Below are 17955 nucleotides of genomic sequence, written 5' to 3' on the forward strand. Positions count from 1 at the left end.
GTACATTGTGGTTTGCATTTGCAAAATATTAGTTACCTATAAAGTATATATTACGTATATTAAATATAAATTAGAAACCTATAAAAAAAAAGTGTCACAACCTTTTAGTGAGCGAGTGTACAATCTAATTCTTCAATAGTTTCTCGTATTACGTGACACGTACTAAAATTATAACTGGAATGCTATTCTGAATTCTGACGCGAATTATAGATTGTCTAAAGTGAGCTTAAAGAAACGTTTTCAACATAGCAAATTGCTATTAAGCAAGATTCGAACTTTTCTTGCCTCTCCGTGCAAGAAGCGCTTGCACAAATTAAATGAAGATAGTATCTACTGAAATCCCTACGGCGTTTATGGTCCGTAGACTGCGAATTGGACGGTCCTAGTTTACGTACCGTTATCAAAGACCTCGCATAATTGCTTCATTTTCCTTCAGTTAATTGAGATGACGTAACAATAGGATACAATTCATTTTGCCGGGTATAGCGACAACATTTACCAGAAATAATGCAGCTCGGCATAAGCTAATAATACGTTTCTTCTTTCGCCGGGGGATGACGATCAGTACCGAGTAGAGCCTTATAAATTATTCCGTATCGCGAGCTAACTCTCCACTCGTCACGGATTTTAGTACATCTTGTTAAGCGCGAGTAAATTAAATTCATACGTTTCCTTTAAACGTATTTCAGGAATGTGCCTCGGTACATGTAATATAATCTGCAAGGTATCCGCCACCCGTCTTTTGAAAATTTAATGAGAGATGAAAGATTTATGTTCTCGTCGTTCGACGAGCTTTCGTACACTCGGTATTCGCTGCGCATTCCGGGGAGAAAGCATATTTCGCATTCAAAAATTTTCTTCCAACAGCATTTCGATTCTACTATATCATTCATCTTTTTAATCGAAAGACTTTATATAGAAACGCGTCAAATGCTTCTCTATGTTATAGTTGAGAAATTTTGAGTTTGTAAGTTTTCATATCAGGAATGCATATTAATTTTTTTTTTTTTTTCTAAAAACAGCTAATTACAATATGATAATGTAAGTTTTAATCTACGTAGTAGAGTGAGAGTGTTGGTTTTAAAATTATTAATATGTATATAAAAATCTGAATGAAAATCTTTTTATATGAATTTTGTAAATGTTTTTTATGCTTGCTCTTTCTTTTAAATTGCTTTAAAAGGCGGAAGTGGCATTTAGCTTCGTTTGTATAAAAAAAACATTTATATTTTAAGATATGAAAATTTCTAAAGTATTTTAAGTTCCATTTATAATAGTTAGATTTAGTTTTAAAGAGATTACTTAATTTTTTTCTATATATAAGTACAATTCAATTCCCCGTTTTCCTGCAGTTGTTAACGCAACAATGTCAAGTTTTGGATAAACTTTCATCTGTTACGTCGATGAGAATGCGTCAAGAGTTGTGTCAAGATGAGTTATTAAAGCAATATTGTAACGAATACTATGAAACATCGTTCGGGTATGAACGTATGAACGTACGTTCTACGCGTACAACGCGTAGCGTAGTCTCGCGCTTACATGTATAAACACATATACGAGTACATACAGTGGGTGAGAGCTAAAATATTCGCGAGTGAGCTGATCTTTTCTACGAGCGATACTCTCCAGTTGTGTACCACTGGAAACACGAAACATACTTGAGTTGCGCTTGCGGTGGAAATTATACTGCTGTAGAATTCGCGAGACTTCGGGCATGTTTTGCATGCTCAAGAAACCTCTTGCCCGTATCGAAAATTCAACGACGAAAGTGTGTGAGAGAGACAGGCGGTAGTAGGTAGTAGGAAGAGTGAGTATAAGTTTCTAAGCCTCCGTCATTTTCTCGAGATCTCTGTAAAGGATGGAGAGTACAACCTTACTCGCGATTATTGAATTCAATAAAAGAAGGAAACGAAAACGATATTTTTTTTTAATAAAACATATAAATTCGCTAGAATGTATATTTGAATTTATCGCAAGTAAGAAGGATATATCGTATGTTACGTGCGCCTCGAGATCCATAGAAAAAACACTTTAACCGAAGATCTATAACATAATGTTTAACTTTTTTTAAAAAAAGAGAAATATATATATATGTAAATACACTTTTTAATTCAAAATATATTTAGATTAATTATATTTCAAATATAATTAGTTTAATTTATAATTAAATAAATGTCTATTATTCAGTATTATGCAATTAATTTTATGTTTTGTTGCCACAATTAAATAGAATATGGATAGAAAATATTGATATACATATAAATCAATGTTTCGGTAATTAAACAAAGCTTATAAAGTTGATGGGTTTAAGAGAAATATGTTTTATTGTTTGTTTCAGGTGGCATGGGTGCGCGTCGACACGCAAACTATACTGTCGATTCATCAGAACGTAATTACTCAGAATCCCCGAATCACGTTATCGTACAATGATCACCGCTCGTGGTATCTTCATATAAAGGAAGTTCAAGAAGTTGATCGCGGGTGGTACATGTGCCAGGTGAATACGGATCCAATGAAGAGTCGTCAGGGTTACGTACAAGTTGTAGGTAAGCAGTGTATTACAAATTTATAAAATTTCTTCGAAAATGCATATACTTTTTATTTATATTTAGATTGGAATTATTTGTACATCGTAATCTCTTCCAGAAAATTGTCTTTCTACAACATATTATTCAATAACTCGAATACATGTGTGTGTATATGTGTGTGTGTGTGTACCTGTGTGTTTATAAGCGTATAAAGATTTCAAATTCGCGTAAACGTAATCATCATGAAAGTAAAATTTTACTAACATTTGTGTTACAGTACCTCCGTCGATTATTACCAAAGAGACTAGCACCGACATGGTGGTCCGCGAGGCTTCCAATGTAACGTTGACGTGCAAAGCGACCGGATATCCGGAGCCTTACGTCATGTGGCGACGGGAGGACGGGCAGAACATAAATTATAATGGCGAGAGTGGTGAGTCGCAATTAATTCGACATGATTTTCACGAATAGACAATTGAGTAGAGACGATGATATTCATATTTTAACGCCAGATAGGATGGTTGTAACTTTCGTAATGTTGCCGAGAGATGTGCCAATCGATAACACACATATCGCATGGAAATGATAAATGACACTAAATTAGTTATCCCTAAAGTGGACATTTCTAGATTGATCATATTTTAAATATGAGTTATATTTGCGAATTAATTAGAAAGTTTAATTTACGATCAATGACGACTTGTTTGAAGTATTGAATTTTACTGAGTGCTAAATTTAAAATATTTGAAGATGGTCTATTTAATTTCAATCAATTTATAAGTGGAGCACATAGTTTCCCGATATTCTGATATCTAATTGAGACATTTTAAGTAAGATAAAATTTTACGCAGAATTTAAAAATTTAATCTAGAGATTTAAATATGATTAATATTAATCTTAAAATTATACTTTACGTTTTCGTAAATATATATATATATATATATATATATATATATATATATATAGTAATAGACACAATGAAGCTCTCGAAAGTAATACAACACGCGTAGCCATTACTGATAATATCACGATAATTAAATGTATCACAAATGTATAATGTGGAACATTTTATTAATTTTCCGATATCGAACAGTACTACATGTTTTCATCAGCGATTATCAGTAATTAAATTCATTTTTAGATATAATCACTCTTCATACTTTTCTTTCTCATTATACGAATAATACGATTTACGTGGGAAAATATAATGATACAGACAGCTACATCTCTAAGCCAGTATCATCCATCCCACTAACGGATGCTGTGCTTTAACGATTAATTATTCCTCTCCTAGTCCAACATCAAAATTCGGTCGAGTAAGCCACGGCCAGAACGCAATTATTCAGGTGCGCGGTACAGCCACTGCATATCGCCAAACTGTACTGTAATGTGTCCAAAAGTGCAGTTGCAGTTCACAGCTAATTCGGAGTTGGGGTCTATATACAGGGTGTAACTCAAATAGCGCTCACTAATTATATAGCGTTATTCTTTGTAAAAAGACTGACAAGTCGAAAAGTCCTGAACGATTTTTTTCTACAATACTCAATGAAACAATCATCACTGCAATTACTGCTTTATTGAGCATTTTAGAGAAAAAAATTTTTCAGGACTTTTCGATTCAATTTTTTACAAGGAATAGCGCTACATAATTAGTATTATTTAAGAACTAATTTGTCTACAATACTCAGTACAATGTAGTAGTAATTACTGCCGTAGTGATTGCTTTATTTAGCACTATAAAGAAAAATTACTTTTCGACTCAGTTTTTATAAAGAAAAATGCTATTTAATTAATAGGCTCTATTTAAGATACATCCTGTATAGAGATGTGGGTATGCCCTCTGTACAATTTCTTCAATTTTACGCGACAAGCCTCCATGCTAAACTCTGTTATTTCACATGGAGTGTCTCAAAATGTTTTGTTCTTATTCTATTTTTGTGAATCAACAGTACGTAGGCACTTGTAGCGATAGCCGAGATTTATATACTCAACAGTCCTATAAATATATGTATAACCATTTTAAGATCACAAAAGAGATTATTCTTAATTTAGACTAGTTATGATGTACTTACAATTAGTAAAAAAATAAGTTAAGAATTTATTGAATTATGTTAGTATCCGCTATGGAAGATTGACAATTATCAGACTTCGATATAAATAATGGATCGATGATAGCGCAGCTGTGGCATCCTTGTCATTCCAACATGATGAAAATAACCATACGATATATAAGAACACGTCTACTTCCTTGAACCCGTCTCGATCGATGCTAATTACCCTCTTAATTACTAATTATGACACGACCAAAAAGTACAAGCCAGTCTGTCGGTCGGGGAGGGGGCAGTGGGTGGAAATGCACGGAAAGGCGAGACGTCAAACCGTCTGTAGATTCCAGAGGGTTTCCTCAATAAAGGATAAAGGTCGGATTTAATTTCTGCGCGCTAATTTAAATTTTCATTGCCTTCCAGGCATACGCCGAGTGCCGACGCTCACAGGATCGTCAGATCGTAAACCACTACTCCATACTAAGCCGGCCGTATAAACTGATACTGATAAATATGGATGTCGCGCGTCCTGATATGGAAAAATAGTCGATTACGTAGCGTGATTTACTGATTATCCGCCGCCGAAGTTATACGCGATTCATTGTGTGCCAGTGTAAGACAAATAAATTGGAAAGTCCTTATATTAAAATCAAATTAGGATGGAGTTGTCAATAAATATTTATAATTTTTTTATTTAAAGATAAGGTACCTACAATCGCATGGACGTACTATTGTTTTAATATTATTAAAAATGTAATTATTGAAAAATTAATATTATGAAATTGTATTTTATAAGGTTTTAAAACAACATTAAATTTGTTTGTGGCTAAATTAATTTTGTGAGTAATAATAATTGCTAGTTTTGATAAAAGCTAGTGTGTATCTAAATATCGTTTATTAATACGCAAATGCAAATGAGCGTTGCATCGCAAAAAATTCCGTCTCTTTTCGCGCGTTGTTCGGGCATTATTGTATAATGCATTTGAAAATGCAACCTAATTTCATCGTAAATGGAAGATAGTCATTGAGCGTACCGGAAAAATTCGATAATGCAGAGGAGAAAAATATTGTTAACGGACGTGAGTGTGTTGTATTAATTATACGTGTCATTTTAAAGTGGAAGAGAGATACCGTACCTATAATAAATATTTATTGCCTTGAAAATATACGTTGGAAAGAACTTAAAATGATAGCTGGAGTTATAAGATGACATTTCGTAACGTTACTGTGTAAAGAGGAAATAAACTTTTATGTTCGCGCATAGCACATGAGCGTTGAGGGGTTTAACACCTTTTAGAAGCTATGAATATTTTATTTATATCGAGCCATTATACATATTTCATCCATTTACATAAAATGTTTCTTCTGCAAAAATGTCCATTTATATATATTTTTTTTATTCTTTTATTTTCTCTTTAAAAATTCAGAATTTGGTTTTCGTTAAAAAATTCAGTAGTTGGCAGAGAATGAAAGCAATATCGTGTTCTAAGCTCTCGTTGAAAATTTTTCCCTGATATTTTTGTTAAATCTTTAAAGATAATTCTATTTCGCGATTCATTAAATAATTTTCTGGGACTACAGACTCGAGCAGTTGTTAATAAAATCTAACATGTTTTTTTAAATTATTTATCATGGCATACTTGATTATTGTAAAATTAGATATAAAAAGGATAAAGTTTTCACAATAATATTAAAAATTAAATTATCTTTTGATTTCGTTAATATTCTTTAAATACTCGCTGTTATTCCGTCTACAATTAAGGATCTGTAAAATTTGCCGTAACGTCGATATCGATATCAATCGATGTTCAGAGACGTTTCCGGCGAGCCGGCGATTCGTCATTCGAGAGAAGCGTCAGATTATCCAGTAATTGGACGAAATATCGCGATGGTGAATATGGCCCGCGTTCGAGCCGTACGACCGCGTTACTAACTGATGTGTTGGCCTCTGGGGCACGAGGGACGGGCTAACGCCATTACTTCCCGCCTGATAGCCTCCAGACACCCACCAACCCTCCGAGAAAGTATAGATGGTTGTCGGCTTTTCTTGCTTCTTCTCGCGCCGGAGGTATATACCCCATCCGCGCGCAGTCTGCCCTTTCACCCACCTCGGGGGCGAGTAACCGAAAAAGAATGGCTGAGAGAGATGAGAAAGCAAATCGAATTTAGCAAAACTATCGCGCGTCGAGGTGGCGCCGCCACGCTGAACGTGGTGGTGGTGGTGGTGGTGATGGTGCGAGGCACCTGCAGGTACAAGGGAGATTTACCTCTGGCGGACAGGTACCGGAACTGATCGTGCGGAAGGGCGATGGCGAGAACACGAGGGAAAAGATAAAAGGAAGGCGCGGGCGGGAAATTAGAGCGCCGTGCGGAGTGCGCGAGGGTGGGAAGGCCATGAGGGGCAAATAAACGACGAAGACGGCGGAAACGAATCGTCGCGCCGCCGTCGCCTTGCGCCTTTAATACGATCGTTCATAAGAGCGATAACGCGCTGCAATTCGGCGACGTTCACGGACATATCGTGACCGGGAGCTGAGGGTGAATTGGAAACTGGATGCAACGACCGAAAGCCAGAGGGATATTTCGCGTTCGGTAACCCCTGATACCAGGCGTTCCACCTGCGCGCACCGGGCGAAAATCCACCTTGCCTCCATAGTTATGGAAACGCATACACGTCGACATTGGTCAATGCCCGTTTCGCGCGCTTCGTGCCCGGGAAACGTGATTGGTTTCTTCCACCTTTTTGAGATGTATCGCCTGATTCGCTGTCCATCGTGTCCGTGTTGCACTTCTCCATTCCCATCAGCACTAGCTAGGGTGGACAGACACACAGACCCGAGCCTTCTCTCTCTCTCGCTCGCTCGCTTTCTGTCGCTCTCTTGATACGAGTACGACTCCTAAACTCATTCGGGCGCGTATGTGTAACAGACGTGTATATACCGTGCAAACCATCCACTCGACCGTACACACCTACACGATTATCGCGGATCAATGTAGCTGCGCGCCCGTGATTATGTGTGTACACACGAATCCTTGGCACATATGTACTGTTCACCGACCGTTAAATGTACATACATGTGAAGTCATGGACGCGCGCGTACGCCTCCCCCTCGCCCACCTGTTTATATCTAGCAAGAAGCGAAGGTAGATAGGGAGAAAGCGGGAGAGACACATACACCACCGCGAGTATTTCCGTCACCGATACTCTCACGAGTCCTGGCAAGACCTTCCCCGTTAATGCGACCACGGCTTGTCGACGCGAGGCCGACATAACGCGACGCGACTGGAAAATCGAAACCGACAACGAGCTGAGTTTCCAGCGCCGGTGTGCCAGGGAGACGAGCGTACGGGAGAATAGGAGCCGATGTGCATCGGGTATAAAGCACGGCGCAAAGTCGGGCTATACCCTCGCACTCATTTCGCGCTCGCCCAGTTCTATGCCAGGCGGAGAACACACGTACACATAACCCGGGCTCGAACCGGTATCGAACGCCCCGATGTCTGTGGTACGCCAATGCTTGCGGTGAAGAGGCACGTTACGTTTTCTCGTTACCGTTTGAGGTTCCTTTGTGCCTTCCAAACCGCTGGTAAAGTCAGCGTTCAGCATGGAGTCAATATTATCTGAGAAATTTCTCGCTGGGAAACTGGAATATAATAGCCCCGTCTTTCATCCGCTTTACGCAATGCTGCACTGCAAACGTAATTTGTCTTTCAAACCTCGTGACGTCAAGCGTCCATGACAATCGATCGTTGATGTTTCCCTGAGTCCGTACCGTAGTAACGAGGCGATTTCATTTCATTTCATTTCATTTCATTTCTCACCGTGCACGTTTTGTCGCAAGTATTCACGCAATTTGTCTGGAATCTGTGAACATTTGTGTCTTTTTGCGCATAAAAGCTTATACAAATAGTTAAATGGAAAATGTGACCAAATATTTTTAGTTCCCACACATACCATTCGGCATATCGCATGTGTGTATGCTATATATATGTACGTAGACCGTTAACATGTGAGTTATTCAAGTGTTCGCGTTTGTATATTGGAAATTCCAGGTATTTAAATGGAGTGAGCTTTCTTTTTCATTTTTTTTTACACGAAAAAAAAGCGAATCAGATAGGATAAAAAATATATTTTACTTTAATTATTTTATCAGAATACACGAGAGAGACGTAGATTTGAAAGATAAAAATATCGAACACATCACGCGCGCTTGCTCTTTCAATATTTTATACAATTCGTATAATTGCGCCGTTTGTCATAGTCGTCGCTATTAACGCGTCTGTGAAAAATATTTTTGCGGCCGGTGCGATAAATACGTAAGAATCACTTACGTACGTCTGGTCTAACATTCGCGAATACATTAGCAGCAATAATCGTTGGCCGAGGATTTCGCCCGGGAATGAATGTACCTGGGTTATCTCACGGTTATAACGCGAAAAAGGGCACTTAAGGCTACGAGAAAGGGGGATGGGATGAAATATCTGCGGCCCATCCTTCGCTTATGGGCCGGAATACATCACGTACTAATTCCCAAATAGGTGGCCAACCCTCCACTTCGTCTTCGAGTAAGCTGTTCACTTATTTTTACGCCGCCGAGAATACGCCGCGGGAAAAGCGTTATGCAAAGCACGCCCCGGCATCGAACGTGAATGGACGCTAATTTATTTCGTGGTACTTCCGTGCGCGCGCGGCGTTTCTCTCTACGCACATTTTTCGCACATTTAAAACTACGGCGGATGAGCCACGAAAGATTTCAACGTCATTCGCAGACGCGTAATGTCCCGTGAAAATTTCAAAACATTTTCGCCGATACGCGCGCAACGCGAAACTTTATCAAGTCCGACGATTGGGAGCCAATTTTGCCGAAGTTTAATAACGTTATGGCTCGTGCGCTGATCTTTCTAGGTCGACGTAGGCAATATCACGTATAGAATTATAGACACGTAACATCAAGTACATGTCTATAACTTTAATATATGAACGTAATATTCACGTAATATGTACATATCTTTGCGCGGCAGACATCTCTCTCTCTCTCTCTCTCTCTCTCTCTCATTGCATCCTACATTATATAAACGTTAATAGACAAATGTTTTATTCTTGCTAGCGATGAAGTGCTCATTTTAATTTATTTCGTTTTTTTTTCTCGCCATATCTTTACATATTTTATACATTTCATTCTCATTTTGTTCGTTTGGACAAAGTGGAATTGCTGGTTATGAACATATATATACAGATGCATAACACACATATACAGAGAAGAACATGGAAAATGCAAAAATCCGTGAATATAGAACAGAAGGTATGAAAATAATCAGAAGAGACTCACAAGCCGGCGATAACTTCATTAATGGCGTTATTCATAATGTAATGTGACATGACGACGCGTGAGCTCACGCGATATGATAATAGCGTATATAGTCTAATCTTAACTGGCATCGATCGCCGACCTACCGTGAAATAATCAGATCGCCGCGGTTAAATTGAGTCACTTCGATCGCACCGACACGGCGCGGGCGGAGGAACGATAAAATTTTGCCGTGCCCCGAAAATAATAATTGTCCCCGCGTTCTCTTTGTTCGCGCCTGGCCGCGACGCGTCCGCCGTGAAATTCCGCCCGGCCGGGCCATATTGCGGTTTCCCATTAAGCCGAAAGTTTTAAAGGTTTCCGCTAAACCGGTAAGCGAGTAGTTCCGACACAAGGCCTGCGGGACTACTTGATTAAAACCCCCTGAAAGTGCGACCCGCCGGGCAGAATCTCCCGGCACTCTGCATTGTTTATGGAACAATAGATAGGTTTGCCGCGCAGCTTGTAGCACCGAGGTTGGCTACCAAGGATTCAGCGCACCCTCTCTCGGCATCCTACTGCCGGCCGGGGGTAACAACTTTATCCCTTTCACCGCTTTCATCGCTGCATCACGTGTGTATATGTATGTTACGTTTCCCTTTCAACAGCGAAATCTTCAGCTGTGATGTGAGCGGTGAAATTTAATAAACCTGGAATTTTTATTTCGCCCGACGCGAGTTTTGTAATTGAAACGCGTGGAAACGCATAAATGTGTAAAGATGATAACTACACGTTAATATAAGAGCGCGGATATTTTGTACGTTTGATATTGCGAATGTTATTCGTATATTCTGTTTTAAAAAAACACCAATTCTTGTGTTATAGTATGTTACGTTATATAAAATGACATAATTAAATTATAACGAAATTATATGAGGATGGAAAAGGAGCGCCAAGTATTTTTAGGCGCGGATCAAAGTGCGTGATACGTGTAAGAGCGTCACACATAACTTGTGTATTTTTATAACACCTTATTGCTTCTACGCAGTTCGGTCAAATGGACGTAAAGTTTCTCGCGTCTCACGACGCTTTCAACTTTATTGCAAGAAAAAGTTTAAATGGGTTTTCCATCGCGGTGTATGTCGTTCCTTCTGCATTTTCTTGAAATGTCAGTTTAAACTAAATGGCAACGAGAAAAAGCACACCAACCTCTCTTCGCGTGAATTGTTCCATTTTAAATATAAGCGACGTACTAACGAAGATGCATAATAAACGATAGCAGCGGCGCTCGCGAGTATATTTCTTCGTGGAATGGTTAGATCAATTTTATTACACCGAATTCAGCTCCATATCTGCGCTCCAATTTTTTTGACAAATTGTTACGTGAATCATCTGCATTTTAGATTGTATGGTATAACGTGCGTATTACTCGTATAATATGTGTGTGTGGTGGAAAATGATCCGATGGTCGATGCAATCAAAATATGCTAAACGTTCGTTGAATATGTGATTTCTATATCCAGATAAAATGTGTACGCTGTGTGCAATCTATTAAGTGGTGACAGCGAGATAGCGCATAGATCATTCCATCAAATGCAGCAGTTTCTCTGCTAATATGACGATCTGCTTTACACCGTCCTGCGTTCGATACGCGTACAATACACGCAATACGTTATCTGCGTAATCACCCTCGAAGTGAAAATAAAGAATACGTCGTGTGTAATGCGCGTACGACATTACCGTTTATGACATTCATTACGAGGGTAATCAGAATCATGCCCGTCTCGTTAAATGTTAAAGTAAAACAATCCATTAACTTTTTCATAGGACAATGAAAAAGCCCCTGCTGCTATAATAAATATTTATGGGCTCAATTTTTCTGTTGATCGGAAAAAGTGGACTTTTTAAACATCCCGAGCATTTATTGTCAAGTGACGTTTATTGTTCAATAATTCATGTATGTGCTTTGTTTTCACGCGTCGAGAATTATTCCCATTGAGATCTGTGTCGGGCATAGAATAGATGGCAATGTTGCAATTATCGGTATGCGACTGTCTTTAATGTCTAAGTAGCTCTCGACTGACGGAGTACAAGGCGTAATTCGCCTTTGCAGAGTTTAATCTACCTCCTATCTGCTTTATGTTATCTGCGCCAGTCATATCAAACCAACATGCCAGAAATGAATGCAGCGTAGATGCAAATAGCTCTCCGGCAAGGCGCAAAGTGCTCTTTGTCACACGACATGCAATAAAAGTTTCGACGCATATGCGCATCGCGGGGGCTTTCAGCGGCCTGCGCTCCGAATGAATGCTGCCTTCTTTGTCGACATTATCGATACATATACATTTCGGGAATAATGCCAATATTATCGTGACACTCTACGCTTATTAATTCGTGAGAAGAATTACAACTGCGGCGAGCTGCGCTTGCCAAATTGTATTACACGTTATACAATAATTACTTTGGGGCAGAATATGATATGAGGATTTTTCAGCGATCTGCTATCTACAACGCAGAACACGTTTTAATTAAAAAGTATCGTTTAATTCGAAATTCGATTATTAATTAATTGCTTATAGATTTTATAGCATAGTTTACAGCCTGTATTTTCATATAGAAATTTATTTGCAAAACACTTTATGCCGCGATAAAAATTGAAAATATTGAAAGAGTATATATTAAATGCATTTTCCTAAAGCTTTTGCAGTTTACATACTAATATATGTGAACATTTTATGTTCCAGTGAATGTCGTGGATGGCGAAGTGCTGCATATCGTGAAGATAAGCCGTCTTCACATGGGAGCTTATTTATGCATAGCTTCAAACGGCGTTCCGCCATCGGTGAGCAAGCGCGTCTCGCTACGTGTGCAATGTAAGTTACTAATTTTCCCACGTTATCAAAGAATTTCCATCACGCGCATAAACATTCCTTGAAATTTAGTACACGTAAACGTAATATGAATAATGGATGCAGTTCCTAATAAAAGGCAGGAATCGCGTGCTGCAATAAAATTTCTAATAAAAAAAAGGGGGAATAATATCGAAAGATTTTTTATACAATTTAATATTTATTTATAAATACCGATCGGAGAAACATTTCAAAATATTCGTAAAGCGATGGATCCGTGCCCGTCCATGCCCATTAACCTAACGAATTCAGATAAAACCAATAGTTCGCAAAGGCAGCGATTTTAATATTGATTTCTCTGATTGAAAAAGTTTGTGGGAATTATTTTCCAGCGTGAGTATCTCGAAACTGAACCAATAGAAACTTCGCAGGATCGTGTCGGATGGAACATAAATTAAAATGTCTGTATGTGAATGAGTTTATACCTTAAATGTTTTATATTTTTATAATTTTTATATTAAACTTGTGTTAAATAAATTTTATATATATATGTGTGTATAACTAAATACTTTTGAAATTAAAGTTACAATAATACTTTCTCTCGTTAACTCTTAATATCAATCAAAATTAATTTATTAATCCAGGAAAAACAAGTCTGTCTAACTTCCGTAAATAATTAAATAAATATACACACACACACACATAAACACATATACAATATATGTACATATAATCTACGTGTGATTCTGTTTATTTCACTATATTTACAATGTAAATATCAATATCGGATATACATATTTTTAGGGATTTATTCGGTATGGATTATATTGATTTTGCATCAATATCATGCTATTGAATGCTGGATTTGGCCGCATACACTATTGATTCCTCCGTGTATCTATATGCCATTAGCGAAAACTACGATGTCATCGTAATACTATGCACTTTGGTATTATGATAAGAGCGGGATAAAACTTGGGAAGGAGCGACTATTGTCGCGTAAGGATACCGGTGTATTTTTCTGTACAAGAAAAGATGATAAGAAAGGATGATGGAGAGAAACCCGTTTTTATCATACCTCCCCGATTGCGAGGCGCGCGTAACTTGGTAAATGCTAGTCGCTGGAAGCAGTAAAGCACGATGTCGGATATATTATACTTTTAATGAACTCGACGTGGTTCATAAACGTTAGAAATGAAATAAAGCCACTACTTTTCTTTGATATATGAACTACGCTAATATCGTTGCTTGTGAACTAGTTTTTATTAATCTCTTGACGTTACGCCAACTGCATGCTGTATAATTTCTGCACAACAAGTCTTGTATTATAAATAAAGCTTGTATAATATTTCATATTCTATCATGCATTATTCGGCAAAACATTAACAGTTTGCAACATATTATTTATCAAATAGAAATTATATTTTTAAAGACAATTTTCTCTTGTTAGACTTAAAAAACATATTTTTTAAACGTTTATTACAAGTATTTGTTCATGCAAAATAATCACATGTACAGCAGATAGAAAATTTGTAACGTAAATTTGAGTCACATATTAATATGGTATAATTTAAATTTTAGTATTTTACATCGCATTATAAATTGAGAGGAAATATCGATAATTATAAAAGATAAATACGTTTATTTACTGGGGAGCAGAATGAGTGGACCGATCACATTTAACGAATACCGCTACAACTCGATGAAGAGTGGTTGTTCTTCATCCGTAGATGCATCCTCGCCCGATGCGCCATGCATTAGGTCGGTTTTCAACGTCTCATTTAGCCACCGATTTATGGGCGGCTACCTGACCCAGATATGGTCGATATACCGTCCGTTCCTCCCCGCGCTGCCATTTCAACCGTCGCCCGTCTACCGGCAATTCCAGGATTCTACTTAGTTTAGGGTGCGAAACGTGTCCCCGCGCCGTCTTTTCTGGCACATTAGCTCCTCGTTTCTGCGCGACCACTTTCCCGTAAGCGAGCACAAATATTAATAATTGTCCGAGAGATTCGAGCCTCGAACGGCAATTTCGTACGAGGGTCACGGAATCGCGTCAACTATTTGGCCACTCACACGCGCCCCACGCGGCATAGTATTTTTTCTTCGGATTTCTCGGAGATATTATACGGCATATTGTATACTATATTCTCCTGGATGTTGATTTGCCGACGTTGCGTGGTGCATGATAAACGCACGAGTATTATTAACTCATGGCGTGAATTAATACCAGCCGTTTATCACAGAAATACATCGTCTAACAACTTTTTCAGTGACTTTATCTTTAGCCGAGATGCCCTTATTATCGTAGATTGTGTGCAATTATAGTACAATTTATATGTATTAAGATCGAGCTCTTTTTAGCGACAATTAACGATGTAAGAAAATAATTTTTTAAGACTTTATTTCTGAAGGAATTAAAATCTGAAGCCAATGTAAATTATGATTCAAATAAATGGATATTAAAATAATATGTACTTCTCTTTTAATGTTCTTGATTCAATACTTATTATTTACATTCAATACTTATTAATTACATTATAAATATTGAACGTAACAGTCTTGAGAATCAAATTTTTAAGTTCGTCACAGTGATAAAAGATTTGATAACAAAAATTATATTTTTAAATTATGTATTGAATGATACGCAATGAAAATTGTAGTCTCGTTTACTGTCAACGGATTTATTGATAGCTCAGCAGGATGGTTGGGAAGGGAGATGGGTAGAAAAACTGTTCTCTGCAGCTCTGTTGAAAGTGCACTCTCTACTAGTAAATCGCGATTTACGAGTAACGTTCGTTCGTAAAAGATGAAACTATGACACGATTCTATCTATACGAAATATCAATATCGATCGAGAAAAGAACAGTCGCGCATTCACGACGCACCAATATCAACTGAGTTTTTATACAAAATATGTATATAGTCTCTTTAAAAATAAAATACTAAATTAGCTATAAAAAACACGAAACTTGATTAGTAAAGTGATAAACATCAGATAGTTTTATAAAAATACATGAACTTCTTGCAAGAGAATTTAACGATGAAAGAATTTTACTTCTAAAAGAATTCAATCTGATTATATAAAATAGATTTATTTTTTATTATAAAGTTTTAAATGTAATTTGCATATTTTTAAAAACGATCAATAGCAATGATACTTATAATCGCAGTTAAAACAAATCGATAGAGACATTTCCCCGAAACAATCTTTCTTATTAAAAGAATGAATAAAATTAGAATAAATACGCAGAAAAGAAGGATCTCTTTATGTGTATATTGCAAATTTTTTTGCTCTCCCAGTAGAAAATTCCTTGATGAAAGTGCAGTCTACATTGCACGCAACAGCATGCAATCGTTTATTTTTGAACACTGCTTTTACATCGCGACCTCCAAAGCGAAGATGAGAGGCTACATATATGTAATTCTATGCAATACCGCGCGCGCTGGCCGTGCTTTTTTGCAAGGTCCTACTGAATTTTCGGACGTCAAAAACGCGGCTTGTAACTTAGAGAGGAAAAGAGAATTCTGAATACATATTTGTACAAGCTTTCTACATTGTTTTAATGAGTTGGCCGATTAGCATTTAACAAACTTCAGACTGCCCGATCTCAAGCAGGATAATTATTTCCGTTGGTTTACGTGTAATATTGTGCTGCATTTGTATTTTACAAATATAAATACATAATTATTCAACACGTACAACACGGCAAGACTTTACGAATATCGTTAGTTCGATTTGATTGTTACAATCAATTTAAACTCCGAAATATTTTCACGTTCCCCATAATTACTTTTGTCTTATATTAATGCAAATTTATTCATTGCCATCGTTCCTAGCAACTGGAAAGTATATATACATAATTCATGGTGAATATAATTTCTATGTTACAGTTCCACCCATGCTCTCTATACCAAATCAGTTGGAAGGCGCGTATATTGGACAAGACGTTACCCTTGAGTGTCACACCGAAGCTTACCCGAACTCGATAAATTATTGGACAACCGAACGCGGTGACATGATAGTCTCTGGTAATTTTAAAAATCAGAATACACACATTCCCTGCAATCATCGCATGCCTGATACGGCTTGAAATATCCACAATTCATTTAAAGAAAATGTTTCAGCTTTTTTTAAAAATGTTATTGTTATTTGACTGTATATCTGTTATGAACTATAAACATGCAACATAAAGAAAGAATATCAAAACTGACAATATTTTCGAATATTTCAGTCATTGTTTATTTATAAAATATAAATCAAATACGGTCTTTTGCAAATAAAAATTATATATCATTTTTATTTCAATAATGAGTTAAAAATTGATATTCTTCGATATTTCAAAATTCTACTTGTTGAACAAGCATGAAAATTATAAATAAATAAATCGTTATTAGAAGTTCTCGAGTGAAAAATTTCCATGTGCACTATATAAAATTTCTCTCCTCACACAATTTCACAATCGTATTTTTAAATGGAAGCCGGAGAACCTGGTTTTATTTGCACAGGCAATTCTGTTTCAGGCGACAAGTACGACGCGGTAGCCACCGACAGTGGTTACAACAGGTATATGATACTGAAGATAAGGAACGTCGGCCCGAAAGATTTCGGTTCGTACAAATGTATCGCACAAAATTCTCTCGGCGGAACGGATGGTGTCATCAAACTAGATGGTAAGTCGTATAACGATAATAATAGGGATACCGGTATATCTGATGCGATACGCGCGAGTAGGAAAAGCAAAGTAAAATTCAATAAAGGTATATCCTCGCTAAGTGAAAACGTTTAGCATCGCGTATTGAAAAGTATCGAGGCAAAGTGATATCACGTTGTGGTCTATTTGGGATCGATTATTCGAAGTCGACGTCTGCGCGCTAATGGTGAAATAATTGGTTTCCAATAGTCGGTTACTTAAAGATATTTAAGTCTTCGTTAACGAGCAATAGACGAGATTGAGTATACCTCTCTTACGAGAGGAGCATTAATCATAATTGCTCATTAAATTTGTATCGAATATAATTATTAAATACAATGCAACCGTCAAACGCGCTGTCTCGCCAAGGATTTTACATTACTGTTATTAAACATGTTATGATATAGAAACTTGCAAATTGTAAAAATTTCTATTTCGAATAATACTGGAAAGCAGAGTAGATAAGTATGAGGACAGGACGCAAAAGTTCGCGGGGTTTCATGATGGAACTTCAAAACTGTGTTGACAATGTTTCTTGACAAACGTTAATA

At 37.2% G+C, this 17955-nt stretch overlaps 1 protein-coding gene across 8 annotated transcripts in view; it reads left to right on the forward strand.

Moving 5' to 3' along the window:
• LOC105458068 (neurotrimin) overlaps positions 1-17955 on the forward strand; it is a 165515-nt gene that overhangs the window by 141020 nt on the left and 6540 nt on the right. For 7 of the 8 annotated variants that reach the window (XR_975484.1, XM_011703125.1, XM_011703128.1 and 4 more), the window contains exons 4-8: positions 2339-2546; positions 2806-2961; positions 12606-12734; positions 16605-16742; positions 17220-17384. Coding sequence is in view for 7 of the 8 variants with exons in the window: in XM_011703125.1 (XP_011701427.1) it covers positions 2339-2546; positions 2806-2961; positions 12606-12734; positions 16605-16742; positions 17220-17384 (796 nt within the window). In the remaining variant the exon portion in view is untranslated. The remainder of the gene's footprint in view (positions 1-2338; positions 2547-2805; positions 2962-12605; positions 12735-16604; positions 16743-17219; positions 17385-17955) is intronic. The other variant, XM_011703126.1, reaches the window with a different exon arrangement.

The sequence above is a fragment of the Wasmannia auropunctata genome, unplaced genomic scaffold, assembly GCF_000956235.1.
Source record: "Wasmannia auropunctata unplaced genomic scaffold, wasmannia.A_1.0 LD334721.1, whole genome shotgun sequence".
Taxonomy (NCBI): Eukaryota; Metazoa; Arthropoda; class Insecta; order Hymenoptera; family Formicidae; genus Wasmannia; species Wasmannia auropunctata.